The following is a 26032-nucleotide window of genomic DNA, read 5'->3' on the forward strand; positions in this document are numbered from 1 at the left end:
CACACAATGGAGAAAAGAAAGCCTCTTCAATAAATGGTGCTGGGAAAACTAAAAAGCCACATGCAAAAGAATGAAACTGGACTACAGTTTGTCCCCCTGTAATAAAATTAAACCAAAATGGATCAAAGACCTAAATATAAGACCTGAAACAATAAAGTACATAGAAGAAGACATAGGTACTCAACTCATGGACCTGGGTTTTAAAGAGCATTTTATGAATTTGACTCCAATGGCAAGAGAAGTGAAGGCAAAAATTAATGAATGGGACTACATCAGACTAAGAAGTTTTTGCTCAGCAAGAGAAACTGATAACAAAATAAACAGAAAGCCAACTAAATGGGAAATGATATTTTCAAACAACAGCTCAGATAAGGGCCTAATATCCAAAATATACAAAGAACTCATAAAACTCAACAACAAACAAACAAACAATCCAATAAAAAAATGGGAAGAGGACATGAACAGACACTTCTCCCAGGAGGAAGTACAAATGGCCAACATATATATGAAAAGATGCTCATCTTCTTTAGTTATTAGAGAAATGCAAATCAAAACTGCAATGAGATACCACCTCACACCTGTTCGATTAGCTATTATTAACAAGACAGGTAATAGCAAATGTTGGAGAGGCTGTGGAGAAAAAGAACCCTCATTCATTGTTGGTGGGAATGTAAAGTAGTACAGCCATTATGGAAAAAAGTATGGTGGTTCCTCAAAAAACTGAAAATAGAACTACCTTATGACCCAGCAATCCCTCTACTGAGTATATACCCCCAAAACTCAGAAACATTGATACGTAAAGACACATGCAGCCCCATGTTCATTGCAGCATTGTCCACAGTGGTCAGGACATGGAAACAACCAAAAAGCCTGTCAATAGACGACTGGATAAAGAAGATGTGGCACATATACACTATGGAATACTACTCAGCCATAAGAAATGATGACATCGGATCATTTACAGCAAAATGGTGGGATCTTGATAACATGATACGAAGTGAAATAAGTAAATCAGAAAAAACCTGGAACTGCATTATTCCATACGTAGGTGGGACATAAAAGTGAAACTAAGAGACATTGATAAGAGTGTGGTGGTTATGGGGGGAGGGGCGAAAGGGAGAGGGAAAGGGGGAGGGGGAGGGGCACAAAGAAAACTAGATAGAAGGTGACAGAGGACAATCTGACTTTGGGTGATGGGTATGCATCATAATTGAAAGACAAGATAACCTGGACTTGTTGATCTTTGAATATATGTAACCTGATTTATTGATGTCGCCCCATTAAAAAATAAAATTATAATTAAAAAAAAAGAAATAGAGAACCTATTTGAAGAAATCATAGCTAAAAATTTCTCAAAATTGTTCAAGGAAAAAGTCACACAAGTTCAAGAACACAGAGAGTTCCATTAAAGAGAAACCCAAGGAGGCCTATAACAAGACACATCATAATTAAATTGTCAAAGTTAAGAGACAAAAAAAATACTAAAGCTGCAAGAGAAAAACAGTTAATTACCTACAGAGGAGCCCCCATATAGATGAATTTTGACTTCTTAACAGAAACACATGAGATCAGAAGGGATTGGCAAGAAATATTCAAAGTGATGTAAAGCAAGAACCTAAAACCAAGATTTCTTTATCCAGCAAGGCTAGTGTTTAAAATTGAAGGAGAAATAAAAAGCTTATTAGACGAAAAAATCTTAAGGTATTCATTACAACCAAACCAGTACAGCAAGAAATGATAAGAAACCTGCTGGAAAAAAAAACACAAAAAAATGTAGAGAAAAAGAGTAATGTAGATTTTAAGAATAAAATGGCAATAAGCAACTACATATAAATAATAACCTTAAATGTAAATGGTTTAATATTTCAATCAAAAGACATAGTATAGCTACACGAATAAGAAAACAGGACCCAAACATATGCTGTCTACAAGAGAACCATCTCAAAACAAAAGATACACACAGACTGAAAGTGAAGGGATGGAAAATTTTTTTTTGTGCAAATGGAAATAAAAGAAAAAGCTGGGGTAGCAATACATATATCTGACAAAATAAACTTTAAAAGAAAGGCTATAGTAAAGGATAAAAGAGTCACTACATAATGATAAAGAGAGCAATCCAACAGGAGGATATAACCATTGTAAATATCTATGTGCCTAATATAGGAGCACATAAATATATAAAGCAGATTTTGACGGATACAAATGGCAATATCAACAGCAATTCTATAATTACAGGGGATTTTAATACCCCACTAACATCAATGGATAGAACCTCCAGACAAAAAATTAACAAAGAAACAGCCACCTTAAGTGACACACTATATCAACTGGATTTAATAGATATTTTCAGAACCTTTCACCCCAAAACAGCAGAATATACATTCTTTTCAAGTCCTCATGGTACATTCTAGGATAGACCACATGTTAGGACACAAAACAAGTCTCAATAAGTTTTAGAAGACTTAAATCATATCATGCGTCTTGTCTGATCAAAATGGCATGAAACTAGAAATCAACTACAACAGAAAAACTGAAAAACATTCAAACACTTGGAGGCTAAATAGCTGTTATTAAACAATGAATGGTTCAGAAATGAGATCAAGGAAGAAATAAAAAATTTCCTTGAAACAAATGAAAGTGAACATACAACAACTAAAAAGTTATGGGTCACAGCAAAAGCAATCCTGCGAGGGAAGTTCATAGCATTACAGGCATACCTTACAAAGCAAGAGAAATCTCAAATAAACAAACTAACCCTGTATCTAAAAGAACTAGAAGAAGAAAAAATAGAACTAGAAGAAACCCCAGAGGAAGTAGAAGGAAGAAAATAATAAAGATCAGAGCAGAAATAAATGACATAGAAGCTCAAAAAAACAATTGAGAAGATCAATGAAACCAAGAGCTGGTTTTTTGAAAAGGTAAACAAGATTAATGAACCTTTAACCAGACTCATCAAGAAGAAAAGAGAGAGGCCTCAAATTGATAAAATTAGAAATGAAAGTGGAGAAGTAACAACTGACACCACTGAAATACAAAGGATTGTAAGAAAATACTATGAAGATCTGTATGCCAAAAATTAGACAACCTAGGTGAAATGGATAAATTCCTAGAAACATGTAATCTTCCAAAAATTCAATCTGGAAGAATCAGAAAACCTAAACAGAATGATTACAACAAATGAAATTGAAACAGTTATCAAAAAACTTCCAGCAAAGGCCTGACCAGGTGGTGGTGCAGTGGATGGAACGTCAGACTGGGATGCCGAGGACCCAGGTTTGAGACTCCGAGGTCGCCACCTTGAGCACGGGCTCATCTGGTTTGAGGAAAAAGCTCACCAGCTTGGACCCAAGGTCACTGGCTGGAGTAAGGGATTACTCGGTCTGCTGAAGGCCCGCGGTCAAGGCACATATGAGAAAGCAATCAATGTACAGCTAAGGTGTCGCAATGCGCAATGAAAAACTAATGATTGATACTTTTCATCTCTCGGTTCCTGTTTGTCTGTCCCTGTCTATCCCTCTCTCTGACCCTCTCTCAGTCTCTGTAAAAAAAAAAAATCTTCCAGCAAAAAAAGAAAAAAGTCCGGGACCAGATGTCTCAGATGGCTTCATAGGCGAATTTTACAAAATAGTCAAAGAAGAGCTAACACCTATCCTTCTCAAGCAATTTCTAAAAATTCAAGAGAAGGGAAGACTTCCATGTATTAATTTTATATCCTGCCACTTTGCTGAATTCATTTATCAGGTCGAGTAGTTTTTTCACTGAGACTTTAGGGTTTTCTATATATAGTATCATATCATCTGCAAATAATGATAGTTTTACTTCTTCTTTTCCAATTTGGATGCCTTTCATTTCTTCTTCTTGTCTGACTGTTGTAGCTAGGTCTTCCAGTACTATGTTGAATAAGACTGGTGAAAGGAGGCACCCCTGCCTTGTTCCTGATCTTAAGGGGATTGCTTTCAATTTTTGCCCATTAAGCATGATGTTGGCAGTGGGTTTGTCATAGATGGCCTTTATTATGTTGAGGTATGTTCCCAGTATTCCCACTTTGTTGAGAGTTTTGATCATGAATGGGTGCTGGATTTTATCAAATGCTTTTTCTGCATTTATTGAAATTATCATGTGGTTTTTCTCCTTCCTTTTGTTTATGTGATGAATCACATTGATTGATTTATGAATATTGTACCATCCTTGCTTCCCTAGAATAAATCCACTTGATGATGATGTATAATATTTTTCATGTATTGCCGGATCTGGTTTGCTAATATTTTGTTAAGGATTTTAGCATCTAAGTTCATCAGGGATATTGGCCTAAAATGTTCTTCCTTTTTGTTATCTTTGCTTGGTTTTGAAATCAGAATTATGCTCGCCTCATAAAAGGAGCTTGAAAGTCTTCCTTCCTCTTGAATTTTTAGAAATAGCTTGAGAAGGATAGGAGTTAGTTCTTCTTTCAATATTTGGTAAAATTTACCTGTGAAGCCATCTGCTTGGGGCTTTTGTTTGTTGGGAGTTTTTTTTTTTCCTTTTTCTGAAGCTGGAAGCAGGGAGAGACAGTCAGACAGACTCCCGCATGTGCCCGACCGGGATCCACCCGGCACGCCCACCAGGGGCGACGCTCTGCCCACCAGGGGGCGATGCTCTGCCCATCCTGGGCATTGCCATGTTGCGACCAGAGCCACTCTAGCACCTGAGGCAGAGGCCACAGAGCCATCCCCAGCGCCCGGGCCATCTTTGCTCCAATGGAGCCTTGGCTGCAGGAGGGGAAGAGAGAGACAGAGAGGAAAGCATGGCAGAGGGGTGGAGAAGCAAATGGGCGCTTCTCCTGTGTGCCCTGGCCGGGAATCGAACCCGGGTCCTCTGCACGCTAGACCGACGCTCTACCGCTGAGCCAACCGGCCAGGGCTGTTGGGAGTTTTTTGATAACTGTTTTGATCTCATTTGTTGTAATCAGTCTGTTTTGGTTTTGTGATTCTTCCAGATTGATTTTTGAAAGATTATATGTTTCAAGGAATTTGTCCATTTGACCTAGGTTGTCTAATTTTTAGGCATACAGTTCTTTATAGTATTTTCTTACAGTCTTTGTATTCCTGTTGTATCAGTTGTTATTTCTCCACTCTCATTTCTAATTTTATTTATTTGAGTCTTCTTTGTTTTTTTCCCAACTTACACCATTCACAAAAATAAACTCAAAATGGATAAAAGACCTAAATGTAAGTGACAAAACCATAAGATCTTAGAAGATAACATAAGCATAAGCTCATCGACATCTCTCACAATATATTTGCTGATTTGTCTCCAGGAGCAAGTGAAATAAAAGACAGGATAAACAAACGGTACTATATCAAACTAAAAAGCTTTTGTACAATTAAAGACAATGTGATCAGATTAAAAAAAAAACAAACCACACAAAGGGAGAACATATTTGACAATATGTCTGATAAGGAATTAATAACCAAAATTTATAAAGGACTTGTAAATCTCAACACCAGGAAGACAAAAAATCCAATCAAAAATGGGCAAAAGAAATGAATAGACACTTCTCCAAAGAGGACGTACAGATGGCCACTAGACAGATGAAAAAATGTTCAACATCACTAATCAATAGAGAAATGCAAATTAAAACCACAATGAGATACCACCTCACACCAGTCAGAATGGCGCTCATTAACAAAACAACACACGATAGGTACTGGCGAGGATATCGAGAAAAGGGAACCCTTCTGCACTGCTGGTGGGAATGCAGACTGGTGCAGCCACTGTGAAAAACAGTATAGAGATTCCTCAAAAATTAAAAATGGATCTGTCTTTTGACCCAGCCATCCCACTTTCAGGAATATATCCCAAGAACACTATATCACCAACTGAAAAAAGGAAATGCACCCCCATGTTTATAGCATCATTGTTCACAATATCAAAGATCTGGAAACAGCTCAAGTGTCCATCAGTAGAGAACTGGATTAAAAAGCTTTGGTACATATATACAAAGGAATACTACAGGGCCATGAAAGAGAAGGAAATATTACCTTTTGCAACAACATGTATGGACCTGGAAACTATTATGTTAAGTGAAATAAGCCAGGCAGAGAAAGAAAAATATCATATGACCTCACTCAATTGAGGAATCCAAGGAACAATGAGAACTGAGGAATGGAGCTGAGACAGAGGGATCAAAGGGAACAGAAGAAAAGAGGACAGAGGGAAAGAGGATGATAGGATGGGATAAACCTGAAGGTATCGAGGGAGGGCACTGTTGGGAGGGGGGAAGGGAGACGTTGAAGGGAATAAGGGAACAGGGGGATGCATTTGGGGCGACACTAGAATCTATGTAATCACAATTAATTAAATAAAAAACAAAAGAGAAGGGAAGACTTCCAAGCTCCTCTTATGAGGGAAGCATAGTTCTCCTTCCAAAACTAGGTAAAGACACTACAAAGAAAGGAAACTTTAGGCCAGTATCTCTGATAAACTTTGCTAAAATTTTCAACAAAATATTAGCAAAATGAATCTAGCAATACATGAAAAATATCATAGATCATGATCAAGTGGGATTTATTCTGGGGAGGCAAGACTGGTACAATATTCACAAATCAATCAATGTGATTCATTACATAAACAAAAGGAAGGAGAAAAATTACATGATAATATCAATAGATGCAGAAAAATCATTTGATAAAATCCATCACTCAATAATGATCTAAATTCTCAGCAAAATGGAAATACAGGGAACATACCTCAAAATGATAAAGACCATCTATGATAAACCCACTGCCAACATCATGCTTAATGGGCAAAAATTAAAAGCAATCCTCTTAAGATCAGGAACAAGGCAGGGGTGCCCCCTTTCACCACTCTTATTCAACATAATTGTGGAAGTCCTAGCCTCAAAGAAATCTACACCAAGACACTTCATAATTAAAATACCAAAGCTAAGTGATGAAAGAAAATATTAAAAGTTGCTAGGGAAAAAAAGGCTATCACCTACAAAGGTACCCCCATTAGGATGATATCCGACTTCTCAACAGAAACACTTGAGGCCAGAAGGGAATGGCAAGAAATATTCAAAGTACTGCAGAACAAGAACCTACAACCAAGACTACTTTATCCAGTAAGGCTATCATTTAAAATTGAAGGACAAATAGAAAGCTTTCCAAACAAAAAAAACTTAAGGAATTCACTACAACCAAACCAATGCTGCAGGAAATGCTAAGGGGCTTGTTGTAAACAGATCAAAGGAGAAAAAGAATATAGCAAAAGAGAAATACAGTTTTAAAAAATAAAATGGCAATAAACAACTACATATCAATAATAACCTTAAATGTAAATGGATTAAATGATCCAATCAAAAGACATAGGGTAGCTGCATGAATAAAAAAACAGAACCCATACATATACTGTCTACAAGAGACACACCTTAAAACAAAAGATGCATATACAGTGAAGATAAAAGGATGGAAAAAATATTTCATGCAAATGGAAATGAAAAAAAAGCTGGGGTAGCAATACTTATATCAGATAAAATGGACTTTAAAACAAAGGCTATAGTAAGAGATAAAGAAGGTCACTACATAATGATAAAGGGAAAAATCCAACAGGAAGATATAACCGTTATAAATATCTAAGCACCTAATATAGGAGCAACTAAATATATAAAGCAGACTTTGATGGATTTAAAGGGCACGATCAACAGCAATACTGTACTAGTAGGTGATTTCAATGCCCCAATAACATCACTAGATAGATCCTCAAGAAAGAACATTAACAAAGAAACAGCAGACTTAAAGGACATACTAGATCAACTCAATTTAATAGATATCTTCAGAACCTTACACCCTAAAGCAGCAGAATATACATTCTTTTCAAGTGCTCATGGTACATTCTCTAGGATAGAACACATGTTAGGGCACAAAAGCAGTCTCAACAAATTTAAGAAGATTGAAATCATATTGAGCACTTTCTCTGATCACAATGGCATGAAACTAGAAATCAACCACAACAGAAAAACTGAAAAATACTCAAACACTTGAAAACTAAATAGCATGTTATTAATAACAAATAAATTAACAATGAGATCAAAGAAGAATTTAAAAAATTCCTGGAAATGAACGATAATGCCACATCAACTCAAAATTTATGGGACACAGCAAAAGCAGACCTGAGAGGGAAGTTCATAGCATTACAGGCATACCTTAAGAAGCTAGAAAAAGCTCAAATAAACAACTTGACCCTGCATCTAAAAGAACTAGAAAAAGAACAGCAAGTAAAGTCCAGAGGCAGTAGAAGGCAGGAAATAATAAAGATCAGAGCAGAAATAAATGACATAGAGGCTAAAGAAACAATATAGATGATCAATAAAAAGGTAAACGAGATCGATGATCCTTTAACTAGACTTACCAAGAAAAAAAGAGAGAGGACTCAAATAAATAAAATGAAAAATGAGAGTGGAGAAATAACAACTGACACAACAGAGATACAAAATATTGTAAGAAAATACTATCAAGAACTGTATGCCAAAAAACTAGACAACCTAGATGAAATGGACAAATTTCTTGAAACATATAATCTTCCAAAAATTAATCTGGAAGAATCAGAAAACCTAAACAGACCGATTACACCAAATGAGATAGAAACAGTTATCAAAAAAGTCCCCAAAAAAGAAAAGTGCTGGGCCAGATGGCTTCACAATTGAATCATACCAAATATTCAAAAAAGAATTAACTCCTTTCCTTCTCAAGCTATTTCAAAAATTTCAAGAGGAAGGAAGTCTTCCAAGCTCCTTTTATGAGTTGGGCATAATTCTGATTCCAAAACCAGGCAAAGACAAAACAAAGAAAGGAAATTATATCCCCGATGAATTTAGATGCTGAAATCCTCAACAAAATATTAGCAAACCAGATCCAGCAATATATGAAAAAAATCATACACCATGATCAAGTGGGATTTATTCTTGGGAGGCAAGGCTAGTACAATATTAACAAATGAATCAATGTGATTCATCACATAAGTCAAAAGAAGGAGAAAAACCATATGATAATTTTAATAGATGCAGAAAAAGCATTTGATAAAATCCAGCACCCATTCATGATCAAAACTCTTAGCAAGGTAGGAATACAGGGAACATACCTCAACATGATAAAAGCCATCTATGACAAACCCACAGCCAACATCATACTCAATGGACAAAAATTTAAAGCAATCCCCTTAAGATCAGGAACAAGGCAGGGGTGCTCCCTTTCATGACTCTTATTCAACATTGTTCTGGAAGTTCTAGCCACAGCAATCAGACAAGAAAAAAGAAATGAAAGGCATCCAAATTGGAAAAGAAGAACTAAAACTATCATTATTTGCAGATGATATGATATTGTATATAGAAAACCCTAAAGTCTCAGTCAAAACACTAGTGGAACTGATAAATGAATTCAGCAAGGTGGCAGGATACAAAATTAATACTCAGAAATCAGAGGCCTTTTTATACACTAACAGTAAACTGTCAGAAAGAGAAATTAGGGAAGCAATCCCCTTCAGCATTGCAACCAAAAAAAAAAAAAAAAAAGAATAAATAAAATACCTAGGAATAAATTTAACCAGGGAGATTAAACACTTGTACTCGGAAAATTATAAAACATTGATAAAAGAAATCAGGGAAGATACAAACAAGTGGAAGCATATACCGTGCTCATGGTTAAGAAGAATAAACATTATTAAAATGTCTATATTACCCAAAGCAATTTATAAATTCAATGCAATACCAATTAAAATACCAATGACTTACTTCAAAGGTATAGAACACATATTCCCAAAATTTATATGGAACCAAAGGAGAACATTAATAGCCTCAGCAATCTTGAAAAGGAAGAATAAAGTAGAGGTATCACACTTCCTGATATCAAGTTATACTACAAGGCCATTGTATTCAAAACAGCCTGGTACTGGCATAAGAACAGGCATATTGATCAATGGAACAGAACTGAGAACCCAAAAAGAAACCCACACTTTTATGGACAACTGATATTTGACAAAGGAGGTAAGAGCATACATTGGAATAGACAGCCTCTTCAACAAATGGTGTTGGGAAAGTTGGACAGCTACCAGCAAAAAATGAAAGTAGACCACCAACGTACACCATTCACAAAAATAAACTCAAAATGGATAAAATACTTAAATGTAAGCTGTAAAACCATAAGCATCTTAGAAGAAAATATAGGCAATAAACTCTCTGACATCTCTCGCAGCAATATATTTGCTGATTTATCTCCACGGGCAAGTGAAATGAAAGACAGGATAAACAAATGGGACTATATCAAACTAAAAAGTTTTGCACAGCTAAAGACAATAAGAACAGAATAAAAAGACAAACTACACAATGTGAGAACATATTTGACAATATGTTGATAAGTGGTTAATAACCAAAATGTGTAAAGAACTTGTAAAACTTAACACCAGGAAGACAAACAATCCAATCAAAAAATGGGTGAAAGAAATGAATAGACACTTCTCCAAAGAGGACATACAGATGGCCAACAGGCATATAAAAAATGCTCAACATCACTAAACATTAGAGAAATGCAAGTTAAAACCACAATGAGATATCATCTCACACCAGTCAGAATGGCACTCATCAACAAAACAACACAGAATAAGTGCTGGCGAGGATGTGGAGAAAAGGGAACCCTCCTGCACTGCTGGTGGGAATGTAGACTGGTGCAGCCACTGTGGAAAATAGTTTGGAGATTACTCAAAAAATTAAAAATCGAACTGCCTTTTGACCCAGCTATACTACTTTTAGGAATATACCTCAAGAACACCATAGCACTGTTTGAAAAGAAGAAATGCACCCCCATGTTTATGGCAGCATTGTTCACAATAGCGAAGATCTGGAAACAGCCCAAGTGTCCATCAATGGACGAGTGTATTAAAACGCTTTGGTACATATATACTATGGAATACTACTCAGCCATAAGAAATGATGACATTGGATCATTTACAACAACATGGATGGACCTTGATAACATTATACTGAGCGAAATAAGTAAATCAGAAAAAAGTAAGAACTATATGATTCCATATATAGTTGGGTCATAAAAATGAGACTCAAAGACATGGACAAGAGGGTGGGGGTTACAGGTTTGGGGGGAGGAGAGGGAGGGGGTGGGGGGAGGAGAGGGAGGGGGTTGGGGGAGGGGAGGGGCACAAAGAAAACCAGATAAAAGGTGATGGAAGACAATTGGACTTTGGGTGTTGGGAATGCAGCATAATCAAATGTCAAAATAACCTAGAGATGTTTTCTCTGAACATATGTACCCTGATTTATCAATGTCACTCCATTAAAATTAATTTTAAAAAAAGAAAAAAAGGGACACAGGGGTGGGGGTGAGGGAGTTATATTCAGTGGGACATTTGAATGCATGTATACAGAATAAATTAAAAATTAATAAAATTTTAGAAATAGTAAAAAAATAATGCGAGTCTTAAGGTTTTTTTAGTGACTCCCTAACCAGATCTGGAAAGGCAAGATACTGAGCTTTGTAAGATGGAATCTGTATAATCTATTTTGAGGTAACAGTCCCTGAGAGTTTTATCTATGTGTGTGCACAAACTTCAATCACCCCTTCTCTACAAGTCAAGTTCTCTAAGTATCAAGGAGATGAGAAGGGACTTACCGTGGAATTACACCACAGACACCGGAAATCTTGAAGTCTTTGCGAACTGCCACAGTTGTCATGACATACTGCACAGTGAGAAGGAACAGACAGATTTCCTTCTACCCACTGATGTGGCATAGTTTTCTGAAGAGTAAAAAGAGATAAGAAGTAGAAGTTAGGGATATAAGGAGAGGGAGGGCCAGCTGGGATAACTATACTACCCTTGGAGGATATTAGGTAACCCTAGAGAAGTTCTTCCTGGTCCTGTCCTCCCCACTCTAATGTTAGTGAGCAATGACAGGTAGGAGTAAGGGGCTTTAATTCTTCTATATTGGTTGGATCATGATCTTGGGGAAGAAACCTACTTGGGTTGTCTGAAGACAGGAAGAAGTCTTTTTTCCCCTATGTGTCCTGACTAAAGGGGAATAGAAAGAGGTGACTGAGAAAGCATGGCTGGTACTCACTATTTCATCTGCAGGTATGAGGAGGTCATCAGTGATTGACAAAGTATTCCACTTACAGTCTTTGCTTGCTCTCAAAGCACACAATGTGTGAGACTTCACTTTGCATACTTTGAAAAAGAGAAAGAAAAAAGATAGATGTAAGTCTGGCAATAATGAAGATTTTAATTCCATTCACTGCTCTGAAAGTTAGAACCTAGATGTATCTAAATAGTCCTGACCCACCTCCAAAGACCTCTTTTCCATATGATTCAGTTTCTTTTTATTTTTACTGAATTTTAATTTTCTACTTTCTAGTTTGAATGGACATTGATGGTAAGAATAAGGTGATTTCTGTTTTTCCAACCCCTGTGACCATATTGTCCAATCTTCCCAGACCCAATTCTTCCTTCCAATTTATGAGAATTACCCCTTATAGCAGGTTCTTCCCATCTCCTTTCCTCAGTCTGTTAAGTGTCAGAATTAACAGTGACCCAGTGTGAGTGATATTAAAGCTCATGAGCTCCTTCACCCCATGTCTACCTAATTAGCTCCAGTTCCTAAAGAAATCAGAAAGGTACCTTCACATATGATAACATTTCTCGATAAGGCAGGAATGCTCTCCCGGCAAACATTGCAATACTGGGTATGGAGGCTCTGACTAGAATACCAATAATGCATTCCAACCAGAAAAGGGTTATTTTCTGCTGAAGGTATCTAAAATAAATGAGAGAGAACAGAGAGTTAATCACAGAGACGAATTAGGGAAGGCCAGAAAATCTGCTGCTAAGGCTGAAATGGCCAGCTATATAGGTGAGCAGAGTACTGCATTACCTGGACAACAGTTTCATCTTTAGGGGGTTCTTATGCAAATATTCTTTTCTAAATAACATACTTTTACTACCTATAGTAGTTTCCTGGTTAGTCAAGTTAATCCATTCAAAATTCATTAAACAAATATTTACTGAGTAATTACTATGTTCTTGGCACTTTTCAAAACATTGGGGAATACAGAAATAAATAAGACAAAGTCTTTTCCCTCATAAAATGACATTATGCTTGGTGTCTTCTTTCACAGTATTAAACTTTACATTTATTTTTAACCTGCCTATAAATTCTGCATTTCTTTATCATAGCCTGACTCTCATGACTAGGGGTTGGGGGAGCAGGCAAAGGGCATACCAGTAACTAGTTTTGGAATTGAAAGGAGAAGGAAAGAGGTGGGTATCAAAAACTCCTAAGTTTATTTTGCATATGCATTTTATAAAACTCTTCTACCTTTTCTCTAATTCCAATGAGTGTCTGATTTTTCCCTTCTGGAGTATAAACATAGGCATACACATTCAGGTCTTTATTTTTGACATTATAATGGGTTGTGTTTGTAAAGGCATGACAAGACTTTAAAAAGAGCCACCAATTGTCCCTAATGCCAGCTGATAGTGGGGTGTGAGTGTGTGTGTGTGTGTGTGTGTGTGTGTGTGAGAGAGAGAGAGAGAGAGAGAGAGAGAGAGAAAGAGAGACTATTTAAAGGTTCTGACACATTAAGTGTTCAATGTTGATCAATTTAGTCATCTAAAATATAGCCTGTACACAACATTCTCTGATCATTTCTTCTTCCTTCTGGCATGATAGCTATGTACTAAGCTGTTGTTGGGTTGACCAGGAAGCTCCTGGAAAGAATTGGTACTTTGATGAGCTAAAGGCTCACCTAATCTGGAATGGTCTTGTGATTTCAATGTTTATTGCATGCTGAGACCCTGGCAATGGTTTAAGAAAATCAGAGGATGGAGAATCCTGAGGAAGTGACATAGTCTTGGCTTTAGCATTCTGAGCTCCCAGCACCTTTCTCTTTTCTAAGCTACTAGATCATAACTCTGTAAGTAACTTCCTTCTTTCCCTCCTACAATAATTACTAAAAGCCTACTTTGCATTATCTATGAAGCTAGGTACTAAAGACACAGAGATAAATGAGCCACGGTTCTTGCCCTCAAGGAGCTCATAGTTTCCTTGGAGAAGCAATTTTCTAAACAGGTCATTCAAGTACAGAGTGAAAAGTGAGCTCTCCTAGAATGTGCAAGGTTCTATGGGGCAATTAGAAGAAATGAGTAACTCTGCCTGGGTAAAATATTGATCTCATGGTCCCATTAGCTACAGGATATAAAAGAATATGTAAAATGGACATTGTTTTGGTTTAGCAGTTGAGAATATGGGACTTATACTCCTATGTGCATCCTATTTTATAAGGAAACTTTGATGCACCCAACCCTGGATGAGTATGTGTGGTTTGTTCGGCCTTTACAGATGTAATTAACTTGAGGTTATAATGAATCCAACAAATGGTGTTCTTATAAGAAGAGGGAAATTTGGACATAGACACAGGGGAGAACGCCATGTAATGACAGAGGCAGAAACTGGAGTGATATGTCTACAAGCCAAAGAATACCAAGGAATACCTACAATCACCAGAAGCTAAGAAGAGATAAAGAAGGATCCTCCCCTAGAGCCTTCAGTGAGAAAATGGGTCTGCCAGCACTTTGTTTTTGGACTTCTAGATTTCAAGACTATGAAATAATGCTTCTGTATTAACTCACCCAGTTTGGGGTCATTATTTTGGCAATCTTAGGAAGCTAATACAGTATGTCACTGCAAGCTTTTCTGGCAGTTGAGACAGATTAAAAACACATATAAATACAAATGAAAAACTGTTATGTATACAAACCACTACTACAGAATGTTTGTCCTTTAGTAGGGTGATAATATTATCTAAGACACATTAACAGTGATATGGGGAGCTAATTGTAATTATAGTGGGACAACTTGAATCTTTTTGATGATCTTTACAATTAAGCCGTCTGGCTTGTACTATGTAGTCTTCCTTCAGACTATTCCATAAACACAAAGTGGGGATTGGAGGAGAAAAAAAAAGATAATTAATTGGGCAGAATTTAAGATGTCTTTCCAAGAGCATGGATTAAAAGGATCTAAAAACTCAATTCTGCTACAATAAACTGTGATTTCAGGCAAGACAATTGAACACCTCTGAGGTTCAGTTTTCCCATCTACTTAATGAAATCATCGAATCATAAGCTTTTGAAGTTGAAAGGAATGTTGGAGTTCATCTGGTTGATACACATAAAAAACTAATTTTCTTTTATTTTTAGAGTGGATTTTAAAAATTGAGGTATTTTGACAACTTAAAAATGTATGTATTTAATTTAATTTGATGATGTATATACACATATAGTGAAATAATGATAAGAATCAAGCTAATTAACATATCTATTACCTCAGATATGTACCTCTTTCTTTCCCATTTTTTGTGTTGAAAGTACTTAAAATATTTCTAGGCAAATTTTGTATGCAATAAATTATTGTTACCAATAGCCACATTGCTGTTCATTAGATCTCCAGAATTTATTAATCTTTCATAACTGAAACTTTGTTTCCCTTAACCAATGTCTTCCCATTCCCCCTCTCTTCAGCATTTAGTAACCACCATTCTACTCTGTTTCTATGCTAATGCAATACTGTTTTGATCACTATAGCTTTGAAATGTGCTTTGATATCAGAAAGTGTGATGCCTCCAGATTTGTTCTTGTTCCAGATTGTTTGGCTATTGGGGTATTTTGTGGTTCTATATAAATTTTAGAAATTGTTTTTTCTGTAGGAATGCCTTTGGGATTCTGATTGGAATTACAATAAATTTCTTGACCACTTTGGGTAGTATGAACATGTTAACAATATTAATTCTTACAATTCATAAACATGGGATGTTTATTCATTTATCTATATCTTATTTAATTTCTTTTATCAATATTTTATAATTTTCAATGTACAAGTCATTCACCTTTTTAGTTAGATTTATTTCTAACTACTTTATACTTTTGTTGCTATTATGAATGAGTTGTTTTCTTAATTTCCCATTTGAACAGTTCATTGTTTGTGTTTAGAAACTCAATTGGCCTGACCTGTGATGGCACATTAGATAAAGCGTTGACCTGGAATACTGAGGTTGCTGATTTGAAATCCTGAACTTACCCGGTCAAGGAACATATGAGAAGCAACTATGAATTGATGTTTCCAATAACCTTACTGAATTAGTTAGTTCTAACAAACTAACTCTGTACACTATATTGTGTGTTCATCACCCCTTCCAAGTCAAGTCTCCATCCATCACCATTTATCCCACCTTGACCCAATATTTTTATTTGCTATTGGTCTGTTAATGCTTTATAATTCTTCCTGATTCAGTTTTAGTGGTTTATATGTTTCTAGGAAATTATTCATTTCTTCTAAGTTATCTAGTTTGTTCATAATAGTCCCTTAAGATCCCTTTTATTTCTGAGACTTCTTTTGCTTCAGATTTTATTTATTTTAATCTTCTCTCTTCATTCTTAGTGTAGCTAAAGATTTCTCAATTTTATTTATCTTTTCAAAATACGCATCTCTTCATTTTTTGACCTTTTATATATTTTTTCTCTATTTGACTTACTTCTAATCGCAATTATTTTCTTTCTTCTGCTAACTTTGGGCTGAGTTTGTTATTTTTCTAGTTGCTTGAGGTGTAAAGTTAAGTTGTTTATTTGAGGGCTTTCTATTTTAATGGTATTGTTTATTGTTATAAACTTCCCTGTTATAACTCTTTTTGCTGCATCTCTAGGTTTTGGTATGTTGTGTTTTCACTTTTGTTTTTTCTCAAGATACTTTTTAAATTCCCTTTGAATTTCCTTTTTGACCCAATGGTTGTTCAAGACTGAACTGTTAAGTTTCTATGTATTCATAATTTTTTTCATGTTCTTGCTGTTATTGATCCATATTCTGTTCTATTATGGTCAGAAGAGATACTTGGAATGGTATCCATGTTTTTAAAACCTATTATTAAGGCTTGTTTAGGACCTAACATCTGTGGTAGAATTGAGCCAGTTCGCCCCAGTTTGGCAGAACTAATACATAATTTTTTGTTGAGTTTAGCGAACTAGTTGTTAAAATGGCACTTTTAATCAGGGTTCTCTCTAAGGTGGACACCTGGGCAGCCACCCAATGTGGAAATCACAAATTTACATTCCTTACTCTTTTTTATAATTCATCTGCACAACAGTGTATTCTAAGTACCTGTAGTAATGTTCATCCCATTCTCAGGTGAAAAAAATTTGACGTAACTATGCTTGTAATATTTATTGTTTTCATAAAACTCATCACACCTTTGATGAAATACTAAATTTTAATTCTGTCGCATTTGTTACTTTAGTAAACAAATATATAAAAGAAAAAGAAAAAGTGCCAAACAACCAGGGGATGACAACTTGTATTGTTTTTGTCAGGTATTACTTAATATTTTTTCGTTAATATTTTAAAATTCTTTCTTATAACATAATCTAGTTTTGTGTACCTCTTTTATTGTTCTTATTTAAGTATTAAATGCATGAAATATTAAACTATCTTTTGGTATATTGTTTTTCATACTTAAAACAGTCATTAGGGCAGAGAATCTGTTGTTAAATTATTTGAATCCCACCACTGCCTAACATGTTATTTATCCTGAAAAGATGTTCCATGTGCCCTTGAGAAGAATGTGTCTTCTGTTGTTGAATGTAAATTTTTGTATATGTTAGGTCCATTTGGTCAATAGTGTTATTCAAATCAGATGTTTCTTAATTGATTTTCTGTCTCTATGTTCTAACCATTATTTTAATTGGAGTAGTGAAGTCCCCTTCTATTATTGTACTTCTGTTAATTCCTGCTTTCAAATCTGTCATTATTTCATATATGTAAGTTGGTACTCTGAGGTTTAATGCATATATACCTATAATTGTTATATTTTCCTGTTGAATTGACCCTTTTATCATTATATAATGTTCTTCTTTGTCTCTAGAGGCAATTTGAGACTTAAAGTCTATTTTGTCTGTTATAAGTATAGCCACCCATGCTTTCCTTGGATTATCATTTGCTTTCAGCCTATTGTGTCTTTAATTTTAAAATGAGTCTTTTTCACCCATTCAGCTGCTCTGGGGCTGCTGGAATTCTTCTGCTCTCTTCTTCCCTTGTGGAATATTAGGCCAAAAGGATTCCTTTTGGCCCCAAGCTCTGCTAGACTGGGGGTAAGGTGGGGTATGATTTTTGATGAGGTTATTCTGTCTCTTTGCTCTATAGAATTTCTGCAGTTCTTTATTGTGTGAAACTCTTTCAGAACTATTCTAGTTGGCATGCAGTTGTTTATTTGTTGTTTTTTTTGTGGGGGAGAGAATAAGCATTTGGACCTCTTAGTTTGCCATCTGACTGATGTCATTATAAAAATTAATTTTCTATACAATAGTTTTAAAGGCTGTTTAAATAGTTTGCTTTAAGTACCATGACATGGAGATTTTTACTTCAAGAGTCAGTTGATTCCATTCTTGCAGCTCACATTGAATGTTAGAAAGTTATTCTACTAAGCCAAAGACTTAAGAAATTTTCTAAAATTTAGAGCTTTAAAAACTCAGAATGGACTCTTTTGCAAGAATCTTAGTACCCCATCTTTGAAATCATTCAAATAAACAATACATGACTTGATCTAAAGATATTTTAAAAAATGACATTTTAAAAATATTTTATTTATTCATTTTAGAGAGAAGAGGGGGAGAGAGGGAAAGAAATGGAGAGGAGCAAGAAGCATCAACTCCCATATGTGCCTTGATCATGCAAGCCCAGGGTTTCAAACTGGCGACCTCAGAATTCCAGGTTAACACTTCATCTACTGCTCTACCACAGGTCAGGCATTAGAAAATGACTTTTAAGGTCCATTCTTGTTTCCATAGTTAATGGTTCCACAACAATTCATTATTAGAAATAGCTAACCTTTTAATCTAGTTTTCCATACAGCTTCTTATTTCTATTTTTTCTCGTTTATTCTTTCTTTAAGTCTCCCAGGCTCAAACCTTTCATTTTCCCATGACTTCTGTCTCTCTTTTGCCCCTCTTATATATTTCGGTTCTCCTCCACCCTTAACTTGGTATCTACTATTTGTCTTGCCTTTCTATCCTAATTCTAGGGTTTAACTTTGTCTTGCTTGCATTAATCTATAGCCTCCTCTATGACCTTTTGGTTTCCAGTTTATCCCTCATGCAATCCAGCTGGTATTTCTAAAGGGTTCCTTTGATATAATATCTTTCATTTCTAATCCATTTTGAAACTGAACTTTGACCATGTTGCAATTCTTCTCCACTCTTTATCTTGACATTAATAATCCTTCAAAATCAGGCTGAATTTACTTCTTCAGATCACTTCTTAAACTCACTTTCCCAAACTCTTTGGTCAAATAAGAGTTCCCTTTTCACTCTATTTCAAAAAAGTTGTTTTTTCTATTACTCAGGCTTTTGCTTGTGCTAATTTTCCTGTTTAAGACTTCCGCATGTCTCTAATCACCACCAGTAAAATCTTGTTAATCTTTCAAAGTCATACCAAATTTCTCCTCCATTAACTCTTCACAGAAGACTCCAGCCCATGTTTATGTCTTCCTCCCTTGAAAACCTATAGCACTTTAATGTCTGTTTCATTCATTTGGCAATCAATTATGTACTGCCTTATAACATCTCTGAAAATTGTTATTTATCTTGAGTACTGTCACTTAACTATTTGTGTATATTTTGTCTCCCCAAGTACTTAAAAAGATTACTGAGGCCAGGAGCAGGTACACCTTTTCTTTAACTCTATAGAACAGAACTGGGCACTTAGGAGGAACTCACTCCTTAATGTGTACTGACTAGTTTTCAATAGGCTATCCAATTACTTTGTAATGACTTTAATAGACCACTAAGTTAATTATTAATATTTCTTCACATAAGACATTAGTGGTGACAGATGTTAAACTAGACCACTGGAAATGAAGTATATATGATAGAAAGCATATTTGATTCTTTAAACTTCAATCAAGATGAATTGCTAAGATGTTGGTGGTGAGACATTCAACTTTCAGCTGAAAATGTTTCTAATAAATTTAGGTCCCTAGAGCAGCTCTGCAGAGGTTGTGATTACAACCTGAAACTCAACTGTTACAAGAGAGTAAACAAGAAGATTATTTTATTTCCTTTTTAGATTGTGCAGGGTAGGCAATACCAAGATGTTTAATTCAGCTGAGTCAGTGCTCTTATGGTTTCCTCTAGAAGTTTTTGCATTCCTGGACTAATAATTAAAATTCAAAATATCTTATGTGACCTTTTTTGCCAATCTGAAAATGTGCAACTCATGAGAAGTGCTCTAGTTCAGATAGAGATAAGTGGAGGAAAGGAAAAAGATTGGTTCACCCAAGGTAGGATGAAAGAGGAGCATGGAAATCACAACTTTTTGTGGCTACTTCTAATGCTTTTCCATAGTGGCCTCACTGCAGGTGGGCAGGAGGGACAGGATGTGTTCTTCCATCAGGAAAGGAAGAAGAAAACAACAAAAGTGTGAAATGTTAAGTACTAAATCATGCAAAGACAATCATCAAATTCTAAGCAAAGAATCTCTCAATTAAGCATATACAATGTGGTTTTAGGAGAAGGCTTAATGATATGTGGAGAGGTATCTAAGCCTTAGTTCAGTAAACTTGTGATGTACTCAAAGCCATGATAAGAAGAATGTTTAGTCATGGAACTAAGTGGTCCAAAGCCTCAGAAGTACTAAGGGGGTGGAGAAAGATGATTTTTCTCCATGGCACTGATTGCACTTCTTTTGGGGGGGAATTTTTTAAATTTTTATTACTTTTAATTTATTGTGTTTACATGGATTCAAGTGTCCCACTGAATATAACACCCTCACTCTGACCCCTGTGTCCCTTTTTATATATCCCTTTTGCCTCGCTCCCACTAACTCCCTCCCCTCTTCCCTCTAGGATTATATACATAACACAGAGATATTGATTGTACTTCTAAAACTCATTATTACCAAACCACAATCTATAATGCTTTGTCTCAAATGCCTATAACAATCCTTTACCTTTTGCTAATTATTTAAGACATTAGTTTTTTTTTTTTTTAAAGAGTGGGTTCAATTTTCCTGTTATCTCCAAGATCTTCAGAGCAGAACTTTGTTTTAGGATGAATCATGTATCACTCCCTTTCTAAACTTTGGCTTCAAGATTACCCTCAGATTTAGTTATTCATTCAACAAATATTTATTGAGCCTCTGCTATGTGCCAGACCCTTCTATAAGTAAATAAATAACAAAAATTCCTCCCCTCTTAAAACTTACAAAGCTTCTGTTTTAGAATAGTGGGCTGAAGGCATAGCCCAGAGTTTGAGTGGTGGCACCACTGTAGCAGGGAATAATGGCCATGAATTTGATATTCCTAATGAGAAAAAGAACTTTGCTAAACTTTGAGGAGGACTGTTCCTTGCTTTTCCCTCTATATTTCTTTTGTGGTATACAATCAACAGAGAGGCAGAATTGCATAGTGGGTAAGAATATAAGCTTTGGACTCACAGCCTGGTCCAAATCCTGGTTTTGCTACTGAGTAGTTATTTCATTTTGGTCTGGTTCCTTCTCTTTTGTGAGTCTCAGTTTTCTTAGCTGTTATTGTAATCACTCAGAAGACCCAAGCCAAGACTGCTTTGCTAACAGAAGAACATCTAAATTAGCTGTTCACATACATCTTGAGTGTCTCATCCACTGGGAATAGTGATATTTACATGTCAAATGGATGTGTACAGAAGTGTCTAAACCACATACATACCAAGTTCTGAGTCTAACTGAGTCATTCTTATTTCATAAATAATTTAAATAGGTTTTCCAAAACATTCGTCTATAATTCCTGACCAGATGATCTCTCTTCCATCTTATTATCACCCTGTTTGAAAGGTGGCTTAACTAATGCAGTCAATTATGTATTTATGCTTGAGAATTGTGTGGATTCTCTATTTCCTTTACCTTACGAATTTCTCCTTGTTGAACGGTTTTTATGACATTAATCCATTCTTCCATGTCTTTCCGGTTCGGTGCAGCTAGGGTAAGTTTTTGTTGTGGTGTAATCACCTAAACAAAAAGTCACATTATTAGCTGGTTCCCACTCCACAAATTTTCCCCCAAACAGAGTCTGTAAATTCTTCAAGGACTTAGATCTATCTACTAAGCAGACCACAAATGACTTTTTAAATACAATGCAGATGTCCCTAGGTACCCATCCAAAATGATGATGATGATGATGATGATAATAATAATAATAATAGCACTTTAATGGCATTTATAACGTTCTAGGAACTGTTCTATTATACTATACTTTATGTATATTATTTATTTAAATCTTCTTTATAACTTCATGATATATTTTTCCCACTTCATAGTCAGGAAAACTAAGGCAAAGGGACAAAAAGGACTTTCCCAGGGACACCTAGCAGGTAAAAAGCTAAGCCAGAATTGAAATCCAGATTTATCGGTTCTGGAGCACATGCTTTTAAACACTAAACCAGGCATTCATCTATTACTCAAGTGAGGTTGCCTGAAAATCTTACTCACTGCTGCTCTGTCTACTTGAAAATGGTGAAAGAGTATATGGTTTATTGGGGTGTGTCTCTTTCTGTTTGGGAGAATAGTGAGAATGGAGTAAGAAATCTAAAAATCTAGTTAATTTCTTTCTTTCTTGTGGTCAAGAAGAACTTGAAGAGAATTTTACTGTTGTCTTTTTAAATCCTGCTTGTTGCAAGAACCCACACAGGAATGAAAAAGCAATGCTGAGGGTATAGCAGAATCAGATGATGGTCAAAACTTGTTCTTTTCCCAGAGGGCAGGAAGGGGTGTGGATAGCAAATAATATTGATCATTGCTTCAATGGCTCTGCTTGCCCTTACTACCAACCTCAAAATCTTGGAGCTTGAGTTCACCAACGAATAATTTCTTTTTCTTTTTGCATTTAGCACAGCATAGTTCTGTGATGGATGGAAATAAGGACTAGTGGGAACTGTAGTAATAACAAGTCTTCTGGTTCAATCCCATTCTTTTATGAGGCTGAAGTGTCTTAGTGTTTCAATTAGGCTAAAGGGTAACCTTGCCTTTGGAATTTGTGGAGTAGAGACCAAAAACATCCTGTATGCTCGTTGGCCAAAGGTTAAGCTTTAGGAGAGTGGGTCAATAGAAACCTCAGCTTTACCCTTGAACAGTGTAATGTAATGAGAAAAATGAGTCCCCTCTTATATCCAGCCTATCTATAGCTTTTTAGTTTGCTAAGTATAACCCTCCACTTGCCTGAAGAGGAACCCCAGTATCCATAATCCACCATTGAGGTTGGAAGAAGACAATTCTAGGGAGAGGTAGGTAGGAGAATTCCTGAGCCAATGGACTTGCTATTTTTCAGTGAGCTTTCTGGTCTGGATTCACTCGAATGACAAAGCCTTATCAAATTCCAACAATGCCAAGCCCTTGAATACTTCTTTAGAAAATCCTCTGCTTTCTTTGAAGTACTCTCATCAGTAATCTGAGCATAGGATAATTTACACTTTTGATTTAGGCTCTTATATGCTTCATCAAAAGACAGAATGTCATGTAGCTTGATTATCCTGATACATTCTACAACATATTAGCAGTCTTTTGAAAGCCTCCCAGTGATAATCTTCTGAATCACTTTCATCAAGAAGATAGGTTTTTGTAATAGTCACTCTCCTCACCTTGAAAGCAGCTCAGCTTTACAACAGGCTAGTAATAGAAACAAGAATCATCACTTTTACCCCTATGATGGGCTGGTAAAAGTGTTTACATGAATACTCTTTAGTACTTACTTTTAATGTTACTTTAAGTGGATTTCCACATACATTTGGGATAAAAGGAGACTTGGGAAAACTGAACTTGAAAGAGGCAGCAAGTGGTTATGGCAATCTTACTTCCCAGCTAGCTCCCACCCCTGCCCATTTAGTCATTCCCAATATTACTTACACAAAATCTGTGGTAAAGGTTTCTACAGCTAGCTTCTGCCAAGGCAACCTGAGACAGATCAATTGTTTCAAAGTGTGCAAACTGTTAAGATATAAGAGGGAGAGGGAAAAGGAATTGTTTGGTTAATGAGGCAAAGAGACATGAAAAAGTAAACACACACACATATGCACATGAATATGCACTTTTGGCAGTCATGATGTAATATTGCTTTGGCTTGAGTGCTGGGATTTATTTAGCATCATAATTTTTGTTGATATAATGTAACAAAAAACAAACCAACCTAATCCCAAACATAATTCTTTTCAAAACTTTGATGTGGATTTATAGGTAGGGTAATACAGAATTATTTGAAACTAAAATTTTGTGTTGGAGAAGATAGTATGATGTGGTCTAGCTAGGATCCTAGTGGAACAGATAGGAGTTATTAGTTTTAATTTTATCAGCCAGAAGCCTTTGACTATGTTGCTAGTCTTATCCAGATTTAGGCCTGTGTCTTGTTATACACTCGCTATAGTAGTTAACATTTAGTTAGCAGCATAAACTAAGTACAATGGGTATAGACAGGACTAGCTTCCATTGTATGCAACTTGTGCAGTCATAAAGGGTTCATATTCAGAAGGGTTCTATACTTGGTTTAATGTTCTGGTGTTGCAGTCTTGAAATGCTTAATATTTATTATTGAACTTATGTTTTATAAATGAATTCTAGTGGGACAATGGATCATGAACATGAGCAGAGGAGATATGCACAATATGCATGTCCACCCCATATTTTGTCATTCCATTTGCATTCGTAATATCTATGAGTATATAATTCCAGTGGACTCATGATGTGTGGGAGTTCAGTGAGATTCAAAATAAATATAAGGTAAACATGTTACATTTATGACTGAGAAGCCATATTTTCTGTTGGAACTAGAACTTGCTTCAAACACAACAATGATGTTCTAAAAATCATGAACAACCAAAAAACCTTCTTACATTTTTTCTTACTCATGTTACTTCCCTGTATTAGGAAAGAGAAAAGTAGGAAAACCCATAATTCCTTTTCTTTTCAGTTGGAGAGTGTTGGTAGAATGTGTAAGTATCAAGATGTAAAATAAAAACAGTTGAGTTAGTTTTTTGCAGCTTTTTGTACTGGTAAGAACAGAATATATATGTGTGTATGAGCTGCCAAATGCAAATTATATCCTTTTAGTTGTTCTTCATGAGTTAAATGCCTTTCTATTTGCTTATAAAACTGGCACTGTACTATGTACAGATGGGTGGCAAAACTGCTAATAATCTAAAATTTTATTTTTTCATTACTTAGAATGACATTTAATAACAAAAGATGCCCTGATAAATCATTTCTTTTTCTTTCTTTCTTTCTTTCTTTCTTTCTTTCTTTCTTTCTTTCTTTCTTTCTTTCTTTCTTTCTTTTCTTTTCTTTTCTTTCTTTTTCTTTCTTTCCTTCTCTTTCTTTCTTTCTTTCTTTCTTTCTTTCTTTCTTTCTTTCCTTCCTTCCTTCCTTCCTTCCTTCCTTCTCTTTTTTCTCTCTTTCTCTTTCTTTCTTTCTTTCTTTCCTTCTCTTTCTTTCTCTCTTTCTCTTTCTTTCTTTCTTTCTTTCTTTCTTTCTTTCTTTCTTTCTCTCTTCCTTTCTTTCTTAATTAATTAGATAAGTGGGGAGGCAAAGAGGCAGAGAAACAGACTCCCACATGTGCCCCGACTGGGATCCACCCGACAAGCCCCTTACAGGGCAATGCTCTGCCCATCTGGGGCTTCTGTTCCATTGCTCAGCAACAGAGCTATTTCAGCACCTGAAGTGAGGCCATGGAGCCATCCTCGGCCCCCAGAGCCAACTTGCTAGAACCATTCCAGCCATGGCTGCAGGAGGGGAAGAGAGAGAGAGAGAGAGAGAGAGAGAGAGAGAGAGAGAGAGAGAGAGAAGAGGGAGGGAGAGGGGGAGGGGTGGAGAAGCAGATGGTTGCTTCTCCTGTGTTTTCTGATTGAAAATCAAACCCAGGACTTCCACACGCTGGGCCAATGCTCTACTGCTGAGCCAACCAGCCAGGGCCAAATCATGGCTTTATATTTTAGT

General features: G+C 35.9%; 1 protein-coding gene across 1 annotated transcript in view; it reads right to left on the reverse strand.

Moving 5' to 3' along the window:
• The window catches only part of DGKK (diacylglycerol kinase kappa), a 203834-nt gene that overhangs the window by 107931 nt on the left and 69871 nt on the right, over nt 1-26032 (reverse strand). Inside the window, exons 4-8 of the mRNA XM_066250504.1 lie at nt 23954-24034; nt 21959-22063; nt 12658-12793; nt 12101-12207; nt 11655-11780 (exon numbers count right to left, since the gene is read on the reverse strand). Coding sequence (XP_066106601.1) covers nt 11655-11780; nt 12101-12207; nt 12658-12793; nt 21959-22063; nt 23954-24034 — 555 coding nt within the window. The remainder of the gene's footprint in view (nt 1-11654; nt 11781-12100; nt 12208-12657; nt 12794-21958; nt 22064-23953; nt 24035-26032) is intronic.

Source organism: Saccopteryx bilineata, chromosome X, assembly GCF_036850765.1.
Source record: "Saccopteryx bilineata isolate mSacBil1 chromosome X, mSacBil1_pri_phased_curated, whole genome shotgun sequence".
Lineage (NCBI taxonomy): Eukaryota > Metazoa > Chordata > Mammalia > Chiroptera > Emballonuridae > Saccopteryx > Saccopteryx bilineata.